Source organism: Esox lucius, chromosome 16 (assembly GCF_011004845.1).
Source record: "Esox lucius isolate fEsoLuc1 chromosome 16, fEsoLuc1.pri, whole genome shotgun sequence".
NCBI classification, from domain to species: Eukaryota; Metazoa; Chordata; class Actinopteri; order Esociformes; family Esocidae; genus Esox; species Esox lucius.
Window position 1 is genome coordinate 9,661,296 of NC_047584.1, and position 23,920 is coordinate 9,685,215.

At 41.3% G+C, this 23,920-nt stretch overlaps 1 protein-coding gene across 5 annotated transcripts in view; it reads left to right on the forward strand.

Moving 5' to 3' along the window:
- myo1b (myosin IB) overlaps positions 1-23,920 on the forward strand; it is an 83,410-nt gene that overhangs the window by 32,066 nt on the left and 27,424 nt on the right. For all 5 annotated transcript variants that reach the window (XM_010902461.4, XM_010902463.4, XM_010902464.4 and 2 more), the window contains exons 4-6: positions 16,594-16,688; positions 21,152-21,256; positions 23,103-23,149. In XM_010902461.4, the coding sequence (XP_010900763.2) occupies positions 16,594-16,688; positions 21,152-21,256; positions 23,103-23,149 (247 nt within the window). The remainder of the gene's footprint in view (positions 1-16,593; positions 16,689-21,151; positions 21,257-23,102; positions 23,150-23,920) is intronic.

Genomic DNA, 23,920 nt, shown 5'->3' on the forward strand with positions numbered 1-23,920 from the left:
TTTATTTCTGATTCTGTTCATGAAGCTGGAAGAATCTACAGAACCAGACGTCTTCCGTCACAGCGTATTCCACTCCAGTACACATTAACCAAGGCATTGTCTTCAGACCTCAGTGGCCACAGGAGAATAACTTTTGGACAAGTTGTCCCATGTTACCTTGGTGCAGTTAGTCATTTTGACCTGTTTAAGAAATGACTCCCTGACACAAATGTGGCAGGAAGTGTGGAAACTATCACAGTGTATTAAGTTAATGCTCATCTAAAGGTGGCCAACCCTAGTTCAGTTTACCAACAGTCCTGTGCTTATCCACGGAATGGATGCAGTTTAATGTCCCAACTTTGCATACAATGTCCTACTGAAACCAAAACCACCACTTTTTTACCCAAACCCTTCAAATTGGAAATGTGCAGGAGGCTGCCCCATGTGACACCTGGTAGCAGTTAGTTAAATGGCAGCTCAAAGGCAGAACAAAATGTTTCTCAGTCCCGGTAGCCTCAGGATTCGATCAAGCATTTCTTGACTAACACCGCCTTAATGCTAGGCTACCTGCTGCTCCCGATGGCATGCGTTCTGTGTGGTTTAACATTTTATTTCAGTACATTTGTAACGGATTATCATCTGGGTTTGGTTTATGGAAGCTGTCTGGAAGAGTTTGCTGTGTTTATGAATAGGCTCCTGTAAGTTTAACTACCATCCTTTTATCAACTGTACACACTGTACAAAAGTCAAACACACTAGTCTTCTTGTGAGTTTGAAGATGTTCTCAGGGGGATGGTTTAAGCTTGGCCTATTGTAGTATTTTCAATATAGACATATACTAGTAGAACTTTTACACTGATTTGTGCTCTTAAATGTTAGCTTGTCAATTTTCTTCAAGTATGTGAGCAATAAGGAATTGCTCTCATGTATAACACTGTCAATCTAGCATGCATTGTGTTGCCAATATTCTGCCACAGTCAGTGCGAATTTAAGTTTTCTGACTTTATTGGCATTGTTGAGCTGTTTGAGGACAAGTAGTTGTCCAATGATAATCGGGTTCTCACCCTCAGCCCTACTACCTCACGCACCTCTGGGCAAGCGACATTGACCTGCCACTCAGCTCTCTCCATAGAGAGGGAAGTGATTAGATTGCTTGTTTGTCACTTCTTGTTCAATACAAATGTTATACTGTGTCCAGCTTCAAGCGTAAAGACAAAATGACTTAGAGTTGGATGAGATTCTCCTTGCTTCTCTTCTTCAGTTCACTTAAGGCTGCTGCTGGCCAGTAGATTGGAGTAGCACTGTGGCGTCGGCTTAAGAAAATGTTATTTATTTTACTGTTTGGCTCGATAGCACCCCCCCTCCCCTTAGCCTTGGTTCAACTGGGAGTACTAAAGCAGACTGTCAACCTCATCCAGTAGTTTTTGTGTTTTTTGGTGTTGAGTGATGTCAAGGGTAATTATAGTACTATGCCAAAACTACACTGAAACTCTATACTTTACAGTATTGGATGCTTTGAATTAACTTACTTATTTTAGGGTTTATGCAAAGGTTGCATTCTCTTGGATGTGCTACTCTATATGGTACATTAGGGTATTGGGGAAGCTGTAAAACACCCAGAAAGGACAGGTTATCGGCCACAGATAAAGGAAAGATTATGCTCTATGGTTAATTATTGTCAGACCGTTTAGAATTTGAATATGGAACTAACTACTGGGAAAGCCATCCTTGAGGGCTGACACAATTACTGTATAACCCTTTTCCCGGATGGTGTTCTTCCAGTGTCTTGTGGAACTTTTAGGTGTGCTATGAAATGTCTTAACACATTTAGTAGAATGTAATTGTAAATCTGACCTGTGCAATGTAAAGTACATGGAATTTTAACTTTGGACCACCAGTACTTTTCAGAATACATTGGATGACACATTATTACATCTGTATTAGGGCCTATTCACATAGTTATCTGGAAGACATACATATAAATATGATTTACATTAAATACACTGAATAATTGCCGTTGCGATTAAAGGAACATATTGCAGACTTAAAATATGATCTCCAGAAGGAAGTCGGAATCGAAAATGTGTAATTCATCAAAACTAGCATTTGTCTAACATAAGCTAGCTAATGTCAACTAAGCTAGCTAATGTAGCCTAGCTAGTTAAACTTCATATGAAAGGAAAGGGAGTAGGAAGGCTGCTAACTGGTGAAGCACATGTACAGTTGAATATATAAAACCCTAGCTGACTACGTTTTCTGAGGACTAACTGACATTTTCATGAATTAGCAGCTGCTTCATCCCGTCTGCTGTGCATTACTGATCAAAAGAAGCTGTTGCTGAGACACAGACTGATACTTTCATGCCAGGGGTTCTGGAGTTAGCAAAATAATAAATCTAACTTTTTGGCTAACCTGCCAAGGGGACTGATGGATGAGAAAATCCACCGGCCAAGCATATTGTTTATTGGCCAAAATAATAAATAGCATTTTTGTGTCTCATATACATTAATTTCAGTACATTTCATTGTGATTATAAGGTATTATGTTGAATATAAACTATTTATTTCTGATGACAAATTGGTTGTTTCTGCTTTTCATCTTTAGCATACTGGCCACGCACAGAACTACTTGTCACCACCGGCATTATACTGTAGCCAGCCTCTTGAATCTCTTATCTCCAAACCTCCTATTCTCACAAAGTGTTCTTTTTCTATGTCATGTTACAAAAGTTTATGTATTGCAATAATGTCACCCCATTACACCAGTATCTCTTCCTTGCCAACCTTCTTAACAATACTTACTTAACATCATTCCCTAATAACCAAAGTACTCCCCCTCAATTAACCATTCTCTAAAACTGTTCATGAATTGCCTCCCAGATTTATAACACAAACCCTCTCCAAAGCTAATGAGCAAAAACAAATTAACAACAATAACATCACAAATCTTTTTATATTAGAAAAGTGAATTTAGAGAACCTAAGCTCTAATCATTTCTCAATGTGTTCCACCTTATAATAATCTTTACCTTATGTAGCATTATTTAAATAGTAATTAAATTTGTATTTTATCCCAGGTAGTTTTTCCTTTGAAAATGTACACAATATACACTCTACATATTGCATACTTTAATTTTGAAAGCAAAATATGAAAACTGGAGGGCTTATTGTTGCTGTATAATCTCTAATATTACCTGAATGACTCTAATCCATTGTAGTTGTTGAGTTGTGACAGCTAGCTCTTATCTTGGGTTGTCCCTCAGATGATTGCTACCTTTTATATCAATGTGACAGCCACTTACTGACAGTTGAACACAAACGTGCGCATGCAAAGACACAGCAAGTTACTTTTCTCTGACCTCACTCATCTGCTTGATACTCCTCACATTGTTGCTGTGCTTGTCCGATAGTAAACTGTGTGTGATGGAAAATGTTTTAAAAGAAAAGTAAAATGAGCTAAGCTTGGTTAAAGAAAAAAAGTTTTTCTGTTGCGGCACATCACAATTTGGCAGTGGCGCTCTCCGCTGCTCTGATTACAATAAGAGGGAAACATTGAGTACAAACATTTAGTGGCGGATAGCCTTCTAGGATTTACTCGCCAAACATAAAATCTACCGCATTCGGTGCTTGGTGAGTGTTATTTTCAGAGATCATTTCTAGATCACCCCTCCAAAAGGATATCAACACCAATGTAGCATTTTACAGGCAGTGTCTCGAACCCATGACCTTTGGCTCCCTACATCGGCACACTACCCACTGCTCCAAATAGGTGTATCCCATTTGGAGGGGCGAGTAGTGGCCCTACCAAGGTTGCTACACTACCTCCGCCAAACGGGAGAGCGTGTCCTCACGCTTCACTATACCAAGGCTGCCTCGCCAACAGCCTTACTGGCCAATCCCACTTCTGACACCAATGTAGCTACAGTATTTTTTTTCCTGTGTATTATTTTACATTGTCTGTAGTCAGTCTTTTTTATTTATCAAGTGCAGTAAGAATACTTATTACATGCAAGTCTGATTAGGCTTAGCTATACCAGAATCTATATCACAGATACCTGCCTTCAAAATGCACATTCAGATTTGAGGGCTTGTCACTGACAGTACATTATTTTACGTAGGGTTGAATTGTCTCAGACATCTTTATGTACCACCAAATAATGCCAAGAACGGTTGGGAACATAGGCAACTCCCTACCGTGGCAACACATGCAATCCATTTTATTTATTCATTCAAGCAGTTAATCTCATCTCAGTTATTTGATTTACCGATTGCATCCGAAATGCCATGACCGTCACAGCAGTACCCATAGTGCTATTACATCATTATTAGTTCAACCCTTCCCTGTATAATAAACTTCTCAATGTGTTCACACCTGCCTCTGAACACTAGGGCTGGCCCCTGGGAGGGAAGGAGCCTCTGAAGGATACTATTACAGAGTATTATGAAGGCCTGCAGCTGGGCTCTTTGCCTGGTCCTACACTAAAGGCTTAAATGTCTCTTATTGGGTTCCACTGTCATCACAGCCCATTACAGGGTCCTCGAACATTTACACCGAAGACCAGGAGGCAACTATCTACATATCCCTCCTCCTCTCTTAGTTTCCGTCATGACAAATGTTGTGATTTTATTTTAATGAGCCCTGTTAGGTTATTAAAAAGCAGGTGTTTCCCCGTCAACACGGAGTAATCAACGGCCTGGACCTCTATCTGGCAGTAGGCTTGCAGATGGCGTGTTTTGTCATTTCGTATTTCCCCAGAGGTGTTCTGCCGGCCAGGCACAGATTGCTCTCGCCTGGTACAGTGGGGAGTTGGTGGAGTTGTACAGCAGGCAGGGCAGTTCAGTGTCTCTTGAGTTGATCATGTTACAACAATGACGTAACGAGACCCTTGTGCCCCTCATGGTCTACCCAACCCCACACTCTACACACACCCCCAGTCTCCTCATGGTCTACACAACCCCACACTCTACACACACCCCCAGTCTTTCCTCATGGTCTACACAACCCCACACTCTACACCCACCCCCAGTCTTTCCTCATGGCCCACACAACCCCACACCCTACACGCACCCCCAGTCTCCTCATGGTCTACACAACCCCACACTCTACACACACCCCCAGTCTTTCCTCATGGTCTACACAACCCCACACTCTACACGCAATCCCAGTCTCCTCATGGTCTACACAACCCCACACTCTACACGCACCCCCAGTCTCCTCATGGTCTACACAACCCCACACTCTACACGCACCCCCAGACTCTCCTCATGGTCTACACAACCCCACACTCTACACGCACCCCCAGACTCTCCTCATGGCCCACACAACCCCGCTTTTATCTTCACCCCTGGCATGCCCACACGCACGGGAACACACAGCTCGTTCTGATTTCTGAGTAACGTCTTACACAACAAAACCAATAACAGTTGAGCTACTGTCAGGACTTTTTCGAATTGATGGGAAACAAAAGCAAATAATGACTCTGTTTGCAACGGGTGAGCAGTTGTACCTGTTTCACATCAGTTCCGGCCTCCAGCCCGCAGCCACAGTCCAAGGGTTTATCCCCAGATTTAAACTGGCTTTATGTTTTGCTCTGAAAATGACTTTGTCACTGCGTGCTGCTTCAGCTCATAATATGATTGCAACCCGCTGTGCCAGTATGACTTGCGGACATACAGTTATGGGGGACAGACATTCAACAAGCTGAGCATCGCTCCGTGATTTAAGGTCCATATATAATTCCTCTTTTTCATAGAGGTAAAGATGTGTCATTGCAGATCTATAACACCTGCCTACTTTATCTGTAGAGCAGGACTCGACATGTCTAAGAATAATGTGCCGTTTCGTTGTGCTTTTCTTAAGGGTGCTTTTAGGTGCATGTCTTATTTAAATGCATTATTATCTCAGCTCCACGTTTTATTTTACTCCTATTTTACTAACATTTTGTCTACTTTTTATCTTTCTGACCTTGTTAATTTGTTGAAGCATTTTCAAACGTATCTTATGTAAGACATTTCCTTTTTGCATTCAGCCGTCTCTCGAACACCCGAAACCGTATAATACACTGCAGACTGAACCAGAGGCAGGGCTTTTCTATGGAAGTAGGATGCCGGGAACACTGTAGGACACAGTGTAGGCTGACCAGCATGACTCATACCATCTGTAGCCTCCTCCTACTCACAGGGAGAAACACAGGGACATGGGGATGTTAAATCAGTCAGTTCATTAAACTGGGATGCCATCTTGATTAAAAAAAAACGTGTTGGGGTGTGGCTGTATGTCCTGGTCTTGTTGAGGCATGGAGAGGAGATATAATTTTGCGCCATGGCCAGGGGTTTAGAGCTTTATATTCACGAACAGGACGGCTGTACTGAGGCGAGGGGTTTACTGTAGTGATGACAGAGTGCCAGACATCTGGCCCACACCCTGGATGAAAAAGAACAGCTTCCGTGTCTCATCACATGATGGTGAGGTCTGGCACTGAGAGGCTGGGGGCAAACACACAGATTCTAGATAAATAGGCCTAACCATTATTGCCCTTAATGAATTGAATGTCGCCTCTATGAGTCCCCCGCCTAATGTGAACTGAACCGATCCATCCATATCCAGAGTGTCATTTGACTAGATAGCATTGGAGTCCTGGCGTTGTGCCTTGGCAATGGGCTGTTGTTCTACTTTGGACCCTTGGATTTGTTAGCTTTATTGTTACAGGTAAAAGTCAAGTCAATATTGACTTTAATATTAACTTTTTACTGGTGTATAAACCTAATTTGTCATAATCAAAAATAACACGGTGATAAGAATCAAATGTCACTGTGCTGTCATAGTTTTGTCTAATCAACAACACCAATAGTGGGCAGGGTGGGCAGAAATGTTTGTAAATATATATATAAAATAAACTACCTTGTTTCTATTGCACACAAACCATAAACGCCTAATTGTGCTGACCTTTACAATGTAAATGTTTTGCTCTTGCATTTCACATCAAACAAGGCAAAACACATGCGTGCGAAGCACTTTGGCCAGACCACTGACCTGGAAAGAGTATAATCGCACTGACATTGTTTACCTGGTAACTAACATGACTCTGTTAAAACAAATGCTGTTGCTGGTGATAATAGAATTGTTTAGGCACCAGTCAAATGTTTTTAGTTACCTCTACAGGACACTGAAGCAGTAAAACATTGTTGAAGTGAGATAAATGAAGAAATTATCTGTCTTTTTTGTGTGGAAACAGCACAAGAAGACAGGGCTTAGTGTTGAAGTTGAACATTTTATTAATTATAATCCAGTGACGCAGTCACTTATCTTTCAAAAGAGAGCCTTAACTAATTGTTCAGGCAGCCTGTCAGCATAAATGCCCTTTTGCATGTTTTAATTCTTTTAAAAGTTAAGAACTTGTTGGCCTGATGATGACTTTTTGTGTCTCAATCTCATTGGAAGGGCTGGGGTACCCAGTGGTTGGCAGCAGTCTGCACAGGTCCTACAAGCCTGGTCTGAAGAGTGGGATTGGGTTCTTAGATGCAAGTGTCACATCCTAGTTTTTATTTGTCTTAAGACTTTTTTTTTTTCAGCTGCAGAGAATGTTTTAATGTTTATGTAATATCTCTGACTGAAACGGTCACTGCCCAAATCCACAAAAGCAAGCATGCTCTCAAGATTTTTACTTAGAGATGTAACATACTCATTTTTAGCTCAAATGGATGGGAAATTAATTTACTTGACTTTAGATTTGACACAGACATCTTGGGGTAGTAAAATCCAGGGTAGTTAAAACCAACTTATAGGAATACAATTGTCTTATAGGCTAATATATCAATTTATTAGGAATCAAACACCATTTTCTAGTTGTGACTACCTCCAACCATGTCTCCTAGAAGTTGTGCATTGTCCTTCGACTATCTCTGATTTAAAGCACTCACTAAACCCACTCTTTCTTGTAAATTGTATGGGAGTGCTGAATTGTGCGGCTATCTATCAACAAATGAAAAAATATCAACAAATGAAAAGGTATTCAATTCCTTTTATTCAGAATTGAATACCTATTACAATAATTTAATACCAACTTCTTGATTTTGCTCAAGATGTATTTCATTATGACTTTCACTTCTAAATGAGTCATTTTCTATTATGTTTTACTCTGTTACAATTGAATACCTTTTTCAACACTGGTCCACCTACAACTTGTTTTGGTTCACCTTGGTGTGTAGCAGTTTGCACTTCAGGTGGCCATTGACTCTGGTGGGTTGAATTATCCTACACTGTATTAGCAAAATGGTGTATAGATGATTCTAGCAGATCAGTGTGTTTGCAGAATGGTAACCTGGTGATGGTAGAGAGGGCTGCAGTACTCTTAGCTATGCATGCCTTGAAGCCTCCACACTCCTCCCACGCTCCTACTGCCCAGACCAGACAATAAAATGCAAATGCGATAGCTCTGTGCCTATGGTAACCCCTTCACAATCAACAGCTGTATTTGTTGTTGGAGATGAGGCCTAGGCTACAGAAACTGAAAGGAATAGACCTAGTTTCTAGATTTTTGATTATGGTTCCCAAGAGAAAGAAGAGCAAAGAGACACGCTCACACATGAAGTTGATTCCTGGCTAAACTATTACCTGGTTGCCCATCCTTTTGCCTAGGGTTGGATGGGAGGGTATATTAGAGGAACTGTTACCGGTACACCCCTGCTACGCTACCAGCATTGTACTGCTTTCAGATTTGTTGCATAATTGTTTGGTGAATCTTATGGCTAAAGAAATACTGTCTTAATAACTATAATATATTCTGTTCATGAACGCGTACCTGAAATAATGCTTAAATAATAATTTTTGGAAGTATGCATGAGATAAAAATAATGTGTACTGCGGGTGAACTGCCTGTCCATACAGCTAATAATGTTAGGAATAGTTTTTTGACTTTCCTTGTCCAGCGATGTCAACAAGTTAGGCATTGTAAAGTATTTTGGGGATGCCAGTGGCTGGCTTCGTAGGCTACCTCCTGAAGAGTATCATTTTAAATCAAAGCGCTGGGGCCAAAAAAACAATGTGCCACTGTCCAAATACATTTGTGTATATTAATACTATATGAATGCCATTTCATTTATATATACAGTGTGGGGAAAAAAGTATTTTGTCCCTTGCTAATTTTGTATGTTTGCCCACTGACAAAAATAATCCAGTCTATAATTTTAATGGTAGGTTTATTTGAACAGTGAGAGACAGAATAACAACCAAAAAATCTGTCAAAACTTTGAAAATTGATTTGCATTTTAACGAGTGAAATAAGTATTTTTGGCCATTATAGGTCACATTAAAAGTGGAAATCTTTATCTCATTCTTTTACATCACAAGAACCTGGCATTTTAACATGTGTGTGTTGACTTTTTTTATATCCACTGTATATTGTACTAAAAATATATAGTTCAGTTCTTACATTCTGCTGCTGTGGTGGCGTGGTGTGCCTCGTGTTTTGTTAAGGTAAGTGATTTCTGCTACATCCTTCTCGAAAATTGATGGTCTTAAAGGAAATTATTAATATAAGCAAAGCATTAATATCTTATGTCAGGGCTCCCACATTGAGGCCCACATCACATTTCACTGTCAGTCTGTGATTTGACTTGGATTTTGATAGATTGAATCGTCATTACCTATTTCACAGGTACATAGATTTATGTTCTGCATTTATTACCCAGTGTGTTGGTGAAAGGTTCCTATTCATTCCCAGAACAGTATATCTCCACCTTTTATCTTTGTGTGCAGCTTACATAACCACCCAAAGCAAGCACAATGGAATAGAGACAAACGGCCTAGATTGATTTCAATTTAGCCAAGCTTGTTCCTTCCCTTTCTCCTCTGACAAAACACGAAGGCTTGAATTGCAGTACCTTATCCAGGGCCAGCCATAGCCTTTTGTGGGCCCCCGCCTTGCTGTAAAATATTGTGGAAGCCCCTATCTCAATGGGGAAATAATTTCCTGCATTTTCTAAATATTTTGGCATGCGATGTAGAGATGCAGTTATAAAGCAAATACTGTTTTTCGATTGAACCCCCTCAAGCCCATCTGTCCGACAGGCACACATGTTCACACGTGGTAATTTGTCCCACCCAGCATTCTTATGATGAATACACCAACTGTAAGTCTCTCAGAAAAGAGTTTCTGTGAAATGAGAAATGAAGAAGTAACATTTATTTAAATGTAATTTATTTTTCCCGGAGCTGCTATGTTTACTTTTAACTCTGACGTCTGTTACTGACTGACGTCTATGGAATTGTCTTGTTTACATTCCAAAGGATTACATTTACGTGACTTGGGCGTGGCATTGATATGGCTTGAGGAGAATATATTTTATGATTATGTCTGATTTATCTAAATCAACCAACATTTTGCTCTTACACACATGGTGAGAACTGCAGAGGCAACTAGAGTTCATTATCATCCTCATTGTTGTCACCGTTTCCAAACCATCACCAGCCTCAGTTTTCAACAGGAACTTTATTTGCAATTTTAGCACGTAATGTACCTGTGACAGCCACACCGCATGTTTTGAAATGTGATATCTAGAAAAAAAATCCCCAATCCCCCTTCTCCTCAATCAGGTTTCCTTCAAGCCACTGACCCCTCCTGGCATCCTGCTGTGGGGCTAAGTAAACCATAGTTCCCACCCCAGTGTGCTGTGGAAGGGGTGCCATCAGTCTGCTAGTCAGTAGAGCCACAATGTAGGTGTCTGTAGTGTGATTTGAGCCCAGTGGCCCAGCCCTCAGGAGGGATCCAAGGTCACGCCCTGGCCACTTCTCATGGAGAGATGTCAAGTGATTGTTGGGGTTTTTTGTATAGGACATTATGCTGTACTAAGCCTGTTTAGGGTGCTGTTATGTGTGTAGAGTGAGGGCAGTGGATAGTGTCTTGGACTGTGCTCTTTTTGTTTACTATCGTAATGTTAAGAGCATATTTAAGCAGATTTCAGATAGTTTGGACCATGCAATGTATTGTGAAATCTACTTGAATTTTTAGAGAGCAACAGTTGTGAAATGCTAAATAAATGGCAGTTTTTCTCCTATGCAATTGGTTCTTAGCCGAAATCTCTCTCTTCCAGCTTCCTTTAAAGAGATCAATAGGAAATGCTGAAGTCCAAATGAGTCAACCTCTGTTAATTGTAAGTGTTAATGATTACTGAGCCTTTAATAAACTTCTAATCTTGATCTTTTAATCTAGTATCTGTACATACTTAGCATTGGGGTTGCAGTCATCGACTGATGCCAGACGGGAAGGACAGGACAGAAGGAGGATGTCTGAGTCATTATGCAGAGCAAAAAGACCTGGAAAAGCTTTAAAGCTACTGTAGCACTGTCAGACCTAGGAACAGACCTGACTTATCCCTCTGTTAACGACATCCTGTCGAAGTGTGTGTTATGGGAGGGGGCTTTCTGGCCAAAAGAGATGGGGGAGGGGGGTTTCCACCTCTGAACAAAAGTTTGTGCCATACATATGCTAGCCCAGTGACTACTGTAATACACACTTCAGATTGTCTGTAAGCGATTAAGGCTGTTATCTAACACCCCAGGGGATTGACCATCAAATCTTTTCTCCAATCTTTTCACTCAGTCGTCCACTAAGGATATATCTCCTATCCCTTTAGGGGACCAAATGCAACTCTAACTCTGTTAGGTTCACGCTTTACCCCTTGCTAGCTCTTACAATTAGATCTCAATTGTTCCTTAAATAGCCTACTGCTTTGACTCTTCTTTTGATCTGGAGGGGAAATCTTGTCAGGGAAAGTACTTGTTTTAACAACACTTAGTCAGCATGGTAGTACTTTCTCCAGGATGAAACCAACAGTTTATATGTGGAATGTTCTCTCATTAAATTGCAGTATATTTTGATGAAATCTAAGCCAAGACCCCCTGAAAGTCTTTAGAGAAAAAAACACTTTGATATAGAAAGGCTGTCTCCTTTGAGGATATTCCAAAAGAGTCAAAGTGCTTACATTTTTAAGCAATCTGTTGCAGACTTTCCATTGTGCTATTATCTACAATTCAAGTTTGATACTGCGGAGTTACCCATATGAATTTCCTATGTGAATACAGGCCTTCTGTCCTGGCTAGATCGATGAGAGCAGCAATCCAAAGAACTTTGAGCGCTGGTGTTATGTAAAAATCATGATTACTTATTGATCCTCCTGTGACAGCATCTTGTCTCTGCATAAGTAATTCTGCTCCTCTTAATAAATGACTATGATCCAATTTTAAATGTATACCAGGCACACTGTCAGATGTCTCTGATCAGAACAAAGACCACAGCTTACACTCTTCCTGATAGTAGCCCTGTTTTCTCCCCCCCCTGTTCTTTTTTTGTCTTTCCGCCTGACTGCCAGCACCTGCGCTTGTTTTCACTAGGCTTTTTTCCCGAGCCACAGACAGTAGTAGCCCGTTATTTTTGTGTGTTCGGGATTTGTCTGACACAATGGTCGCATTTAGTGCCACTTGGACCTGTGATACAGCAGGAAAGGGAAGCATCCTTCATAGCTCGATCAGTGCAAGGCACGGATATCCTAGAACTAGCAACCTGCCTCTAGAGAGCCATATTCTGGACTGGCCTGGATGAGATCAGACTGCCACTGTATGACTAAGCTTCCTTACAGCCTTGCCTGTCCATTGTAAAGGAGCCACTGAAGTAAAGCTATTTTAATAACAAAGCCGCTCGAAAGCTATACCAAATCACTGCATGGACATGCAATACTGTGTAATTAGTCAGATATGAAATAAACGGCCTGCAAAAAGGCAAATGTGCAGTTGGTTGAGGGAGGTTCCCTCATTCCCCATTAGCTGGGTGGGCCACAGTTACAACGTGACTTCATGGCAGTCATGAATCATGCCGGGAGATGAACCAAACTCCACGTCGAGAGAGGAGTGATGTCCTTCCCATCTGACGCAACAGGTTTCAGATCAAAGGTCCCTCCTTACCCCTCTCGTTAGGCCTCGCTCAGTCACCCCGGAGGAGAAAGGCTGACTGGCTATTTTCTGCCGCTCGCCTGCTGCCAGTGTGGCTTTGCATCGCACCGCTGCCACGACGAGGCACAAATTACAGCCGTGGTCTCGGGGTGTGCCAGGCTTCACTCCACCCTGCGGCCCCACCCCTCCTCCTGTTTCCCTCTCACTGGGACCATGGTCACACCAGGCCAATATGGCCGTTTGCTTACTGGCTTTTTGGCTTGCTGCTTCCCCTTCGTGTTCTTTTGGTATATTGTATCATGATCTCCACGCTGATGCAAGAAACCCTTGTATGTATACTTAAAATAGCAACTTCCATTTTGCAAACGGTGAATCAATTTTGTTGCCCTCTTTTTCTCTTTCTCTCTTTGTCTTTCTGTCTCTTTCTCTCTCTGCCTCTTTCTTTCATGGTCTTGATGATTACAGAAAGCGTTGGCCGAGCAGATGGTCTGATTTAATTCAGACTTCTTTCTTCTTTTGTCTCTGGGTGTGGCCTCGCGACAGTCTCAGTTAAGGACGGCACAGATTTGCTCTCCTCCACTTTGAGCGTTTAGCTGCCGCGGACGCTTTGAAGTACTGCAACAAACAAACAGGCTGCCATGTGGTTCCACTGCCACATTCCCCACTTTGACCCACTGGAAGGCAGAGGGGAGCTCTGCAGACGTTTGGTTTTGTTGCCCCACTTCGCTATCACAAGCCTCTGTTGGTAGCACCTGGTTACCCGCACACCAGCTTGCAGGTCTGTTCATATTGCGATTGGCCCATTCATATTCATAAGAGAGGCCTAACCCTAACGAGCGAGCGCTCTCGGCCGTGTGTGCGTGTGTGACAGCGGATTATGTGGTGCATTTCCTGGCGGGGGACCTCCCCCCTCAGCGCTCCCTGATCATCCCTAGCCCCTCCCCTCTTAGCCCCCTTCTAACATCCCCCTCTCAGGCCAGGGTAATTGTGTGATGCTTGTCTTTTGTCAGGCTCACGTCTGGCTGTTTTCATAAAATGTGCAGACATCTGCCGCTGGCTCCCATGCCCCGCCCACCCCCGGACTGGTCCTTGGCCAAGACATGATGGTGTTGATTCCTGATCTGTGTCTTCCAGCCAGGCAAGATGCAATGTCAGTTTTTATGGTGACCTGGCATTAATTATTTTGGCCGTCGTCTTTCTGTTGCCAGTTAGGCAAGTCAGCCAGTGCGGGTAACAGAGTTGGGGTTGACAGTGGTAGATTCATCTCAGGCTAATGTCTATATATACCTAAGCCTTCTCCATGGCTTTCATTGTAAAGTGAGCATATATTTGAAATTGGAACAACTGTCCCGATGACAAGTTCAAGTTAAATATTATTTGCATAAGATCTCATTGCTATTTTCTATTCACACTATAATTAGAAACATCAATGGCCCAGCGAGAAAGGCTCAACTGAAGCACACTCTGCGTTTTGACCTCTTGTCCCGGAAGGCCTGTGAAAACGTCAAATTTTTAAGGTGCTTGTGTGATTTTTGGTTTGTTGCATCCCAACAACATATTCCCTTTTTCTGATTCAGTTTATACATGAAACAGGACATAACTTACATCACCACCTATTCCCCTCCAATACAGACTGAGAGAGACAACTTTGGTATTGGTAGCCGCAGGGTGTATCTGTCTGGAAAGAGTACGGGGTTACCTCTGGAAGGTAGAGTTAGACCCCTGACTTAAAAGGCTTATAAACTCACTGACAGTGTTGTTTATCCTGTAACTAACATGGCTCTCCCCGGTAACTAAAGGGCTGTTGCTGTTGTACAATTGTTTTGGTGTCATTGTGAGATGTTTGCTTCCTGACATAGTATTCATTTTATGTTTATGTAGCTCAGTAGCTGTGGGGAGTATCTGTCGGAAGTGCCAGACGTTAGCCTGGAAGGAAACGTGTGACACTTAATGCTTTCCCCCGGTTTACGCTATAAAAGAAATGTATCTCCAATGTAAATCTGGCAACAAGTCTCTTTCATCTAAATAAAACTATTGTAGAGTGACAAAACTGAGTGTGGCATGGAAAATATCTTGCATGCATCTGAAGCTTTGGGAAGTGTGGTCGGAGGAGTCATGTAATTACTTAATTGATAACATTACTCACATCGTTGAGTCTAGTGAATACCCACAATACCCCTTGGATGGGTGAGGTATGAGGTCAGCAAATGCCACCAAAATGGAAATCAGACATTTTTAATGCCAAATTTTCTACAGAAGCTTTAGGCCATATTTGGGTTTGCATGGATGCAGGCTCAAGTCAATACCATTCTGCATGAGGCATACCTACTGTAGAGGTTATGTTACGGCCCGAGTTTGCTTACGTTGCATTTTAACCAGAAAACAGTATCATCTTTTCATATTAGGGACAGGGGTGCTCAGGAGTAAAAAGAAAAAAACGGGAAAGTACATGAAACATTTCCTCCACAATCAAAGCTATTATTAGTGGTGGCTCTGGAAAATTCCTGAGTAATGAATGTAAAATGTACAGCCGTAGGGGGAAAAGGGAGCTTGGAGACGTTGTAGGCTTGCAGGACTCATTTTTTGTCTGGTGGGCTGGTTAGGGAAGAGTTTGGAACACTAGTACTATAATATAACGGTACAATGATAATTGTTCCTTTATTCACATGCAAAAGGGGAAAACCCAGTTCATTGTCTTGTGGACCATGGCCTGTTTCTATTGTTTTAATGTAACATATTTGCAACAGAATGGATAACTGTTTGGATGCCAAACAGGGTAGCACCTTGTACACTTTTCCTGCTTGCATTCGAGCAGAACTGACAATCCCAGCATTGTAGGGGGAAATTCAGTCTTCTATACTGTCACACTTTCCCATTGTGTCACTGTCCTGGAATGTAGCTTATGTGAAATGTCTGGGGTTCATTTTACCCCATTAATTTTAACTAATTAATGTCCCTTTGTTGGTGCTGTTATCAGTAAGGTTAATGAAAAATGTATCAATCCGTTGCATTGGGGCTCATTAGAAGCTTTGATTGCTCTGATTTGCTCTGATTCCTTTCTCTAAACAAAGAATCTGGATGTCATGCTTGCCCCAATTTTCCATACACTCAACACTTTGGATCAATGTATTTAAAGCAGAATTTAGGTTTGAAGATCTTGCTGTAAATGCACAGTATTTACTATGCTAACTAGCCTTGCAAAATCATTAAATACAATGCGGTCAGTAAACCTGTGTCAATACCATCGCAAAGTGAGCAAATGCATCGCATGGTCATTCTAAAAGTCACACAAACAAATGTGATTGCCCCACAGACCCAATCTATATCCAGTCCAGAATCTTTTATGCAACGTGTCATTGATTAATAAGCATGTGGCATGACCCAACAGTTTGTCAATCATGAAAGTATTTCCTGTTTGCCCTGTTATCTCAATATCAACTTTGTCTCTATCAACCCAGTTAGCAATGGAGAAATGGGAACACACTGTAGATAACAACAAATAAACTTTTGTAGGTCTGTGTCAAATGAGAGAGAATGGCTTGGATTATCGAAATGGGAATGGATGTCATTAGTGGTCATGAAGTTAACTCGAAGCTATAGATATTTGATTGAATTGAATGTGTTGGTGAACAACGAATGTTAATGCAAATTTGCATTCTCTGTGTTCCAGCTATGCCCTGGCAGACGAGGCCTACCGTTCCCTGAGGGACCAAGATAAAGACCAGTGTATTCTCATCACAGGAGAGAGTGGAGCCGGAAAGACTGGTGAGTCTAGTCCTTCACCAAACTCAGCACAACATGCTCACCATTGTATAAAGAGTAAACACTTTCACCACTGAATGCCTTGAAATCACACAGTCGTTGTCGTCGCTAATCCAGCAAAAGTTATTTGGGATGTTTCTTTTGCCTTGATCATATTCTAAAAATGTTTTCTAATAATAATATACACCTCTGATAATTGTTGTTGTAGTCATTCCACCACCACTAAGTGCTTCTAACAATGAACAGCGGGCTGTCTTGACATTATAATTTTGTTAGATTTCAACAGCCACCTCACTCTGCACTTTCTATAGAAACTCCACTCCCAACAGCATTGTATCATTATATTGGAAATGAAAAGCAATGAATGGAGGAAGGGCGGGGTCAAGAAATGGAGGAAGGGCGGGGTCAAGAAATGGAGGAAGGGCGGGGTCAAGAAATGGAGGGAGGGCGGGGTCAAGAAATGGAGGGAGGGCGGGGTCAAGAAATGGAGGGAGGGCGGGGTCAAGAAATGGAGGGAGGGCGGGGTCAAGAAATGGAGGGAGGGCGGGGTCAAGAAATGGAGGGAGGGCGGGGTCAAGAAATGGAGGGAGGGCGGGGTCAAGAAATGGAGGGAGGGCGGGGTCAAGAAATGGAGGATGGACGGGGTGAAGATGATATGATGATGTTATGCTATGAGGAGTAGAAAACATTGCCTGTTCAGACCAATTCCAGTTCACTGTACTGGAGTGGGCTACACAGATCCTTAACCTAATGGCGCATATTCAGGATGAGATTAGCAGGTCGCAGCCTGATTGTACTGCATCCGCATGGACCAGCATCCCATTGAAACGCTTCTTAGACCTTGTAGAATCCACCCCCCAAAGAATTCAGGTGGTTTTTAAGGTAACCAGTCAGATACTAGATGGGTGTACCTAATAAACTGGCCACTGAGTTTTAATTACATTTAAATCGGATCAATCCACCATAACATGACTACAGTAACGAGTAAATACTATTCCTCATTCTTCTATGTAGCAGGTGGGAATTACCTACAAAGCACATTTTTAAGATTCACATATTTTAAAAACACTGACACTGTACTGTTAATAATGTAGGTATATTTAGAGTTTTTGCTTCTGTTGATTTATCAAACTTGTATTTTCTCATTTGCGTTTCGTTTTCTGTTTGTCTTTACTGTAAATTGTTTTGCTACGCCTGCATTAACACGATGCGTCAACTGTTTCTTGTATTCTGTAAATCTGACTGGCACTCCCACAACAGATCACAGCCCTCTTCTGTTAGGCTGTAGCTTTATCCAATGCTGATCTACATTTTCAGTGTTTTGTGGTGGTTACTGCTGACTGCCAGTGCCTGCCTACCCTTATCATACAGTTGCAAGTCTCAGTATGTTATCCAGACGGAAGGGAATGTTTTCTAACCCTGAGCACAGGCCTACATGGCTTAGCTAGCATTGTCAGCATCAATTAAACCTAGTGTGGCACATTCAAAAATAATCTGTAATAGCGCTGTGGATGTGTTGATATGCTGTTTATAACTGTGTTACAATGACCTACATTGACAAAATAAAAACTGTGTCGGTAGTGCTACTGTCCATCTGTCCTTGAGTGATTCCCTTCACTCCCGAGCCCCTTAATGTGTAGGCGTGTTTTCTGAATGCTAAGTTGTATGGTTAACTTTGATTCCCAGTATTCTACCTGTTGTTTACCTTCAACATGGTGAAGTGTTAGTTCACCTGTTTTGACATGTGGCGTTATCTCCCCAATTCATCTACATAGTTTTTTTAGTATGGACTTTTTTTGTTACAGACAAAATAGTTTTTTCACTTTGCCAATGATTACAATATGGATATATGTACGGATATTGGATATGGATATGGAAAAAATATGGATATTTTACACAAAATCACAGAATTGTTTGTTGTTCTCCAATCTCTGAGCAAACAAATAGTTAGCCCACATCCTCTGAAAGAAGAAAACACCCAGGGACCGCTCTTTCTAGAGGGATTGACGCTCATTCATCTATTATGAGACTTCTTCTGCTGGCGTGGCAAAATTCATCTGAAGTATAACTCTTCTAGACCTACACATGCCTGCCAGGTGAAGGGTGGGCGGCCGCTGGGTGAATTACGAATGTTGTGTCAGTCCTGTTGGTTGTCCATTTGGTTCTGATTAAACTCTCCACAGATGGCCTTCACTGCACTGAAGCAGGGACAGAAATATATTTCTGTTTACACCAGCAGAACTTGCAGCCCTGAAATTGTTTTTGGTTAATGGTGCTTTGATTACAAGGCTTCGGGTAATGTCACTGCAAGGCCAATGTTAACATCTTTGTTTCTTTGATGCCCAACATTGATTGTCAAACAGGGTTCAAATGTGTGGACACTTTGGCAATGGCACAATGCTGACGGTTGCACTGTTTTTCTTACTCCCCTTTTCCCCTATTCCAAACTTAATTTGTAGTTAGTGCGCAGCTCCATAACTGCAACATCCTACAAACATTTGAGTGTAGTACATCACAGCCACTCGTCATTTTTCCTTCTTTCATCATGGTGGGTGAAGGCAAAGCGTTCTCTGAATACTGCATTTTCTTTGCCAACAACTCATGGGTTTAAAGTGCCAATCCAGGAAGTGAATCAGCAAACCAGGGCAATGAGATGACTTGGGATTTGGGGTAATCTCTCATCATTTTTGTAGGTTTACGGGGAGGGCAGGCTGATGAAAATGGGTCTGGCTTTTCAGTGTAAAATACCAGGGTCAAACAGAGTTAGCCGATTTGCTTTTCAGTCAAATTAATTACTCAGTCACCTTATTAAGATTTTGCAGTCTTCTACTCATTATGGTGTTTTCACAGGGATTACTCATGTATTGATCTTTAGCCTTTTATGCAGTGACAGGATTGCTTTGTTTGTTTATTTAATATATTGAAAGTCAGCTATTTAACATTTCTGCAAATTTAAACTCATACTTGACCTCAACGCATTTCTAGGTCTACTCCTTGAGAGAAAATGTAATGGAGAGCTGTTAAAAAAGCTGTTATTTCCAATGCATATTTCCATTCCTAGATAGATGACTGACGATTTTATTTTTGATGTTATGAGGGTTAAAGTTCAGGATGAGTATGGATTTAGACATGATCTCATGTTGATCTTACAATTTCTCTTTAGATAGACTGCCAATTATGATATAGGGTATTTCTGCTTAGTCACTGTAAATGTTGTTACTACTCATCTTATCAGAATTTTCTTTCTCCATACTTTGTAGTTTTCAGAAAAATCTTAAGGCCAGGATTCTTAGTTTCAACATCCATTTTCAGACTCATAAATGATGTATACCGAGTACATTTTTTAAGAATATACATTTAATTATAAGTCTCTTCCAATGTTGTAAAAACACGGTTAAAATTAGAATTTTGATAATTTAGATTGGGCTTTGTTTTATAATTGTCTATTAATTTCTCCGGACTGACTCCTGCCTCACTAGCCCGGTTCATTAGGAGTCTGAGCCAAATACTGTTGTCCATCACACTGAAGAAGAATCTGATCCTGCAAAAGTGCTTTTGTAGGAACAGTATTTCCTTGATTATAAAGGGAAGGAATACCTGTTCCTAGATCACCCCTTGTAACTCGTGTGCTTTTTGAATATGGACCCTGGTTTATGGGTCACTGACAGAAAGACGTCATGTGCTGGAGATGTTCTGCAGTCTGGACAGAACATTACACTAATACTACACACCACCGACGTCATAACACTAATACTACAATTCATGTAACTTCATAATGATTCCTGTACAGACCAGGCGGATCACTCTGGCACATTTTCTATTCATGTCAGTCCACATGAACACGTAAAGTCCCATAAATTCAAGCCTAGGCTAAATCCTGAAATGGGAATTGATTCTGGGAAATTGCAAAGATTATCCAAATGTATACAGGCCTTTTAAAGTGAAACGTGTCCTTATGTGCTCAGTGCCTAGTGAGGTCAGGACAATTAAAGACACAGTGCAGTAATGTGCCTAGTTGTTTTAAAGGCATTTCTACACAATACAAAAAAATAAAATGGTGAATTTTGTAAATGGTTTAAATTATCATGTCTTTTTGAGGAGTAGCTTGAATGTTATATTACAACAACTCTAATATATAGACTACAGTAATTGGACCTAAAGTTATTTTAAAACTAAAATGTAAAAGACTGAATGGGGACTTAATTGTTTTTATTAATCAATGTTCTAATTAAAGTCATCTAACAAAACAAAGGGATGGTGGTTTTGGGCTATGAGAACTGGCTTCGTTTCTCCAGAGAGGAAAAGTGCACACCCCGTTTCAGTCGTTTGAGTCATGATGTAAGGGAGATTGTGGGGTGTGGTGGGAGGGAATAGTGAATATTGGGGAATTTTGGGGGATTTCTTTGGGGTGTGCACCTTCCCTGTTTAACTCTAGATTTTTTTTTTTTTTTCTGTTGCTGTTCCAGAGGCCAGTAAGCTGGTGATGTCATATGTGGCGGCGGTGTGTGGGAAGGGCCAGGAAGTGAACAAGGTGAAGGAGCAGCTGCTGCAGTCCAATCCCGTGCTGGAAGGTGAGTGAGCCGGTCTTCCCCAGGCAGAAATGTCAGAATGGTGGGGTCATCTCCAGTAAATGTGGGAGGTGGCTCCTGTCCAGCAGACTCACAGTGGAATGGGGCTCCACAAGCATGGCCACGGCATCAGAGACACACCCACTTTAAACCACAGTTTTGGCTTTAAAAATAGGAATACAAACAAAAATAGAAAAACGAAACGATATCCATCTTGAGGGCTTCTTTTTACTATTATGGCTTTACCTTTGCCATCAATTTTGAATATCTGCTATGCAGAGTACAGGATTTCATTTATTTTTCTAGCGTTCTTTATCAAACCGGTTTTTTCCCATCGCTACTTGGCATTACACACTTTCTCCAAACCCTATTTAACCTTTTCACAAACCTACAGTCCAAACGGCTGAGCTGGCACAAAGACGGCTGTGTTTCAACTGGGGGTCTGTAGACAGGAAATGCCCTTGAAAGATGCTAGCCTGGCGTTGCCCAGTACTGAGCTGCTGTACTATAGATCCAGGCCCAGAACACATCTGGAATAGTTTAACCGCTACAGGCTGTAAGGAGTGAGAGAAACATTAGAGAAAAACGAGCGAGTGAGAGAAAGAGGCAAAACAGACATCCTGCTCTAGGCTGTAGTCTTTATCCCCCAGGCTGCCAATGTACCAGTTTTTCTTAACCGCCATTGAAACAGACACTTTAGTTAGTACTGATGAACTTCCTCATTGCTCCTTAATTAGGTGGCCTATCAAATACGTTACAACCCCACAGTGTTGCAGTTAGTGTTTAATGCAGTTAGAAGTGTTTGGGGAAAAAGGAAGAGAACACAATGCAGTTTTGTAATTGGTGCCCCCACAAATACCAGCCTGCTTAAATGTGTCTATTTAAATGTGTCTTATTGTCTTGAGAAGTGTGTCTTGAACGTCAGACTTTCAATATTGTGTAATGCACAGTTCACGCTCTGAACCACTATAACTGAAATGTAGCAACAATGCTACATAAAGCCTTAGGCTTTCAAAAAAATCAAGATCCTTACTTTTTACACTCTGACTTATTTCCTGGTGGCATTTTAAAAACAACACAATATTATATAGACAGTTTTTCATTTTCATTTCATTAACTGGCTAGCAAGTACTAGCTAAATAGTGGGTGTCACCTAGCTGTCCCCATGTCAGAGAATACGACATTGGAAAGTGTAGGTTTGAAATAAAAAGTCACCAAATATGTCACAAACATTTTAAAAGCACCAGACTACATTTTTCCTTCTCTGTGAATGATAGTTAGATTTAGTTTAGATTCCCTAAAAAGACAAGCCTGTAGCTTTCAAAATATCTAATTTTCTCAATTATTACAAATCTGTTTTACGTGTTTAGTATACTGATTTGGGTTGCTCTTTCTCTTATGGGCATACTCTGATGGACAGATTAAAAGGCAGGAATGGAGAATTGTGATTTATGAGCAGCCGTACTTCCTGTGTTTGGGTTTTCATCATTGATTGTTTGGACAAATTAGGATTAGGCAAAGGCGGTGTTGGAACTGGGATAATGAATTTAAACCTGTCTGTGCATGATATATGGTTTCTACTAAATTCTTAAGCAGTGAAATCTAAATTGTCTATAGCATAACATTCTGTGAAAAATCATAAATCAGTGAAAGGGTTGGGTTTTGTAAGGGAGCAGACAACGCTTACTTCTACTGCCTGACAGGAATCAACATTTTTTGTAGCATTTCCCCCAGAAATAAGGGAGGACATTTAGAACTTTGGTTAGACAATCGTACTTAAGGGTAGCCAATTTTACTATTTATCTAACTAATAATATGTTATCTAACAAAAATGTGTTCTTATTTTCAGCTTTTGGGAATGCCAAAACCGTGAGAAATGATAACTCTTCACGATTTGTAAGTGTCCTTTTATTCTTGTTATCCAGACACCAACAGTAAATAATGTGGGTGCTTTTATGTTCAGTTCCTTCAATGAGGCTTAGTGTTTAAACACTGGTGAACCTTTGATCAAACTGTCACCACTGGCCAACAAACCCTCACCCATTTCTTTCATATCCCTCTTTCTCCTGTAGTCCTTCACTTGTTGTGTCTCTCTGTAAAGCTCACATTTGGCCCTGTCTGTAGGGCCTGACATAACACCAAGCCATTACCGTTACAGCCTAGGAGCAGCACATGATAGAAATGAAACCCAAGTCCGTGTATCCTTTTGGCAACTGTCTCCAGATGTCTGCTGGTGGACGCTGCCAAGGTCCTTTCTGTTTGGGAAACCGCTCTGTTCTCTAGTTTTCTGCTGTTATGTCATGTTTTCCTACATGGAGATGACTCTTAAAGCACTAAAGATATCCACATCACCTGGCACGTATACCAGTACAGCCCAGCTTTGCACGGTTAAAGACTACCACACAAGCAAAAGAGATTTTGTCACAGGCTACGCTAGTGTGGAGATTATATTAGTATAAGAACATCATATAGTCCAACCAATGGGAGGGTTAGGTTGTTGGTAACTGACCTTTGACCTATCCAGCTGCTCCACAGCTGTAAACGCCCCCTACGGAAGTAATGTACTGCACAGGCCTCCTACACTACCTGTCCTCCACTATTAGGCATTATAAACAGTGAGCATTGTAATGAAAACAAGGCGCCTTCATCACTGGAGCTTTAGGAAAC